The sequence below is a fragment of the Centruroides sculpturatus genome, unplaced genomic scaffold (assembly GCF_000671375.1).
Source record: "Centruroides sculpturatus isolate CEXI.00-Female unplaced genomic scaffold, Cexi_2.0 scaffold1071, whole genome shotgun sequence".
Classification (NCBI taxonomy): domain Eukaryota; kingdom Metazoa; phylum Arthropoda; class Arachnida; order Scorpiones; family Buthidae; genus Centruroides; species Centruroides sculpturatus.
Window position 1 is genome coordinate 149,777 of NW_019385447.1, and position 5,380 is coordinate 155,156.

The 5,380-nt window shown below is 29.8% G+C and overlaps 1 protein-coding gene across 1 annotated transcript in view; it reads left to right on the plus strand.

Annotated features, from left to right (window-relative positions):
• LOC111639097 (pancreatic lipase-related protein 2-like) overlaps positions 1-4,634 on the plus strand; it is a 20,878-nt gene extending 16,244 nt beyond the window's left edge. The window contains exons 7-10 of the mRNA XM_023384877.1: positions 3,024-3,281; positions 3,396-3,534; positions 3,602-3,817; positions 4,313-4,634. Of these exons, the coding sequence (XP_023240645.1) occupies positions 3,024-3,281; positions 3,396-3,534; positions 3,602-3,817; positions 4,313-4,430 (731 nt within the window). The 3' untranslated portion in view covers positions 4,431-4,634. The remainder of the gene's footprint in view (positions 1-3,023; positions 3,282-3,395; positions 3,535-3,601; positions 3,818-4,312) is intronic.
• Positions 4,635-5,380: the final 746 nt, after the last annotated feature.

The following is a 5,380-nucleotide window of genomic DNA, read 5'->3' on the forward strand; positions in this document are numbered from 1 at the left end:
AGAATATTTTTAGTTATAAATAAACAAATTTGCGCATTCGACATTGTGTTGTAAATTGCCGAATTTTTGATGGTTCACCCATTACACAGGTCTGCAAGTAAAAAACTGCATAGGATTTTTATACATTTTCTTACAGATTTCAACTTAGTAAAAACGAAAAAAATACCAAAAAAATTCCATCTCATCAATTTTTTTTGTTATAGTCAAGTTTTTGTTCGTATTTTGCGTAAAATTCCTAGTTAACTTAAAATTTAGCATTATTTTTTTTATTTTTTAAAAAATGGCCTTAAAACGAAGACTTCCCACATTAATTCTATCAATTATAGCTGGACTTGGTAATAAATAAATAAAAATGTTAATGGTTGAAGAGAGTAGTGGTAGGAGGAGGTGGGTTAAGTAGTTTTAGCATTAGGAGGGCGGTCGCATGATCATATAGAAACAAGTTAAAAGTTGATAGTGAGTAATATTATTGGTGAGGTTGAGCATGTTTCGACATGTTATCTGGGATACCAGGAATAAATATAAACAACCTGCTGTTGGATTAGATCATGTTTCAACAAGCTAAATAGGTTCAGTATCTCGCTGGCCATCTAATGCCACACTCAGTTTATATCCAGCATTCGAACGCTACTGTGCTTGTATTTTTATTTCTGGAATATGGCTCGCAGAGATTGTGTAATTTCTCCCGACAGATTCTGTTATGTTTGTGGTGAATACACAGTGAAAAGTCAATAAAGAAACATAAGTGAGTTTGTGATGAAAGTTTAATTTGCGTATTTCAAATTGAAACTTGGAGATCAAGACAAAGCAGATTTTTGAAAACAAAGGGAGAAAAGGAAAAAGAAGCATGGGACTCTTTCAAGAATGTAGTGCATAAGTTTTTGGGAATATTAAGGACCCTGACTACAAAACCATTGTACAACGCATGCTGGCAGCAGCGTATGAAGCTCAAGGATGCAAGATGAGCTTAAAAGTTCATTTCTTACACTCCCATATTGACTATTTTCCCGAAAACTTGGGAGCCTACAATGAAGAACAGGGTGAAAGATTTCACCAGGATGTCCATGATATCGAGAGACGTTACCAAGGGAAATGGGATGTCAATATGTTAGCTGACTACTGTTAGATGCTCAATCGAGAATCCAGAGAAGGAAATCGGAAACGAGTTTAGAGAAGCATAAAAAAAAAAGAAAAGGTTTCTTAAGAAAAAAAAAAGTAAAAATTGTGTATAAATATCAGAAACAATTTGTTGATTAGTTGTAAGAAAATATAATATATTTAGTTCATTGTAATAAATAAGAGTTTTTATCAAAAAAACCTTTACGTGGTGGGGTGTAACAGAAGTTATTTTTAGAATCTGTGATCTTTAAAACATATAATTCAGCAAAAATATTCCATGCAGCTGGAAAAAAAAATTTTTTTTGCAGACCTGTGTTATTAAACGTCGAGGGGGAGATAAAGGGGGTCGCGTGTATCTCCTGTAGGGGCACACTTAATGGCAATTTTACTCGTTATTAGCACTTACAATTTTTTTTTTATAAAACCCATCTCTATTGTCAAAAGTAAGCTTTTTGCCATTTTATAATACACTGCTGGTCAAGTAAAATGCAACACCTGCAATATCTAGAGTCCTACATGGTGTTGCATTTTACTTGGCCAGCAGTACAGTTATTTTATTTAAAAATGTTTAATATTTTTATAATAATAGATGACGCCACCAAATATTGCCGGGAAAGTTAAACAACTCGTTGATGGATTTTTCTAAAATTTTCTTCCAATTTACTCAATAGTGAATCCTAATCTCGAAATTACTTCTTCATTAACGAAATATGTCTCATCTTTTCTCAACTATTTTATTTTTTGTAATACTTCCTCTTAATAGCTATAGCCTCTCTCCTTATTTTAAATTTGTGTCATATTTTACTAAATTTCCTCTATAAATTTGATGGTTGATGGATAATCAAGAAATGAAAAAGTTGGACGATCTGCCAAGGATGAAAAAAATACTTGGAAAAGTTCACTTGGCTAAGACAAGTACTGTATATAAATTAAAAAAGTAAACTATTTCTTAGAGATAAAGAATGCAACAATAAAACAAATTTTCCTATAAATATTCATTAAATATTTGTTTTCAGATAGTTTTGCATACAATATTTGGAATGTCATAAAAACTTGCTTTAAATCGAGTTGAGAGAAGCAATTCATTATAAAAATTATGCTATTGTACAGCATAATCTGACAATCGAAAGTTGGTACTATGTAGAAATAACTGAATAATTTGGCAATCGAAATAACTCCAGTAAAAATATGTAGAAATGAAATAAAATGATTTTCTAAAAGTGAAATAATGGAATCATAAATTCTGTAATATCCAGTAACTTATACATTAATTCTATTCTAGATCGAATCGCATATTTATTATTAGAATAAAATATAAGATTATAAAAAATACTGTAACTAAAAGATGCTCTAAATAGATATATTCAGATATGCAAATTGCATCAATTATATCTCATATAGTTTTCACTTCCATAATCAATTTTTGAGCTGCTAAATAAATAATATATTAAATGATTAAATATATCTTAATAGTATATGTGAAGATCTATCATATGAAAATGAGTGTATGGAATTCCAAATGACTCACGATAGAGAGGATGTTGACGATGCACGCAGTTATCAACACTTTCAGACTAACAATATTCGACCCAAATCTCATCATATATAGGAAGGAAATTTAACATAATATAAATATAAAATGGAAATTTAACGTTAATTATAAAAGAATTTCTAAGAGGGTTATTATGGAATAATATGATCATACAAACTAATTTATAGAGCTTACGTTAGCCTAACAAACACTAGTTCTTAATCAAACTGCTACTAAAAGTAGGCCTTTCAAAGCTTGAATAACATATTGTATCTGATATAAAATAATGTAGATAAATATTTTTCATTAGATTTCTTAAAACACTGCAAACTAAATGAAATTTATATAACGTCAGAATTGTTTCCTCTTGTAGATTTCGGTGAAATTCTCTACTGTAGTCACGTGTCTGCCTATCATTACTTCGTTGCATCTATCAACTCAAAATGTGCACTTTACGGTTACGTATGTGACAGTTACGATAATTTTCTGCGAGGAAAATGCCACAGGGGATGTGGCAAAAATAACTCTTTATGCGCCCCAATGGGTTTGAAAGCAATCGAATGGCATCACTACATTCGACCCGATTCCACAAAAATGTTCCTTCAGACTACAGTCGATATACCGTATTGTAGTAGGTCTTATTTATTTTATTCATTTTAATAATGTTTATAAAATATATATACACACACTGTATAATTATTTTAAAAGCATAATGTTAATTAAAATCGTAGTACTTTCTTTACAGTGTATCATTATTATGTAGAATTAGTATGCAATTACAGAGACGAAGAAATGCTCTATAAATATGGAAGGAATAATAATAAACTATTCATCAATTTATACGGATCAAAATTACAGACGGGTTTTCAAGAAGTTTCTTTTATGTATGTATCTCGTATCTTATATTAGCAATTGATTAAATTTTAGTTAATAATCTTTTACTACTTACAGAAGCACGCGTTTCAACTCTAAACCTACAGTGGAATTTTTGTTAGCTTCGAAAAATGTGGGTGTTATTCACAGAGTAGATCTCAAATGGAAGCAAGCCAATGAAATAGGAATTTATTTAGATTTGTGTGGTCCTTCTTACAACGCTAAACAGGAATGTAACGAATGCTCTTTCTGTTTTAAAGAAATCAGAATCTATACTCTAGAGACGAATGTTTGGTAAGAAAATTCAACTAATAATACTACTGTTTATTTACTAAAACAATTATTTAGTTAGTTTCAAATTTGAATATACAGCATTTTTAGCGGTAGTTGAACCTTTTACTGACTGAAATTTAAGAATTTTAACATAAAAATATACATTAATTAGTTATGAAGGCCGGATGACCGAGCGTAAGGTGGAAGCCTGCAGCTCCGGAGGACCAAGATAGAATCAGACAACAAAAAAAAAAAAAAACTCCATAAATGTTTCGGGCTGGTCCATCTGGATATGGCAATTCCCGTCTCTCGCCACCTGACCATTGTGGGTCTAGCCGAACCCATAACGGGCTTATTAAGAAGGCTCTCTTGGTGCCCACAGGGTGGAAAGAGCAAAAATAATAATTTAATAGTTAAATCAAAAACTTCATACACTATTGATCTATTTATCAGAAAGTTTCGTGAGTTTCATTCAGTAGGAAATTATTGATTAATATAAATATTTTCCTGTTACAGGAATATATTCTACAGTGATAACTACACATCGACCCGGAACGAAACCAAAACTTTTCGTGTCACTCCACATCATGACTCTTGGAAATCTTCGTTCGTAGAAACATCCCTGTACAGATAACACATTTAACTATTGATAAATTTGTTTTATATTCTATGAATATAAATTATATATTACGTAACTTCTAACAAAAACAAATATGTACAAAATTAAGCAAGTAATTATTCGCTCGTCAGTCTCAGGTATGAACTTATGTATATAAACAATAACATTTTAAAAAAAAGAGAATAAAATATATTATATAAATATTTAAATTTTTGTTTATTGAAGCATAATTTCCGCTCTTTNGTAACGATCATAAATCCTCGTCTAAATTATTATAGGTCTTATTAAATAAATACCACAGAATATCATATAGCGCTTCTAGATTCTTAATATAGAATAAACGTGCAATATTCTGCGTTAAATAATGTTACCCGAGTGCTCATTTTTGAAAAACAGCAGCGCATTTGCAAATGTTGACCCCGTAGTAGTATAAATTGGAGTAATGATGGTAACTCGTAGAAAATTTCGTTAAACAGCAATTTAGGGAAAAGTAAAGGATTACATGTATAATCGTTTCCAAAAAATTTTCCTCAAATTCAACACAAGTATTAAGTCTTGAATTTGAGGAAAATTTGTTCCAATTCAAGAAGATAAAGAATTATATTTATAACCCTTTATCTTCTTGAATTGGAGCAAAATTTTTTCGAGATTAAATTGTTCGACATTTTCTTGTGAAATTATTTATATATTCTATGTATTATTCATCATACAAATGACTCTTAAAGGGTATCTGAGTCATTTATATGATGAATTATATACATTAGCAATGAAGAAGAAACAATTTATTATTTTAATATAGAAATTGTTATTTCACAGTTTTTATCTAACTCGTTACCTAATATTTTATTTTGATAAAATGCCTTTTTTTTTTACTGTCAATAAAAATAATCATGATATNAAAGCATTATTTCTAAATTAAACATTTTTTTATATGAAAGATATTAAGTTGTATCTTCTGAAATTTA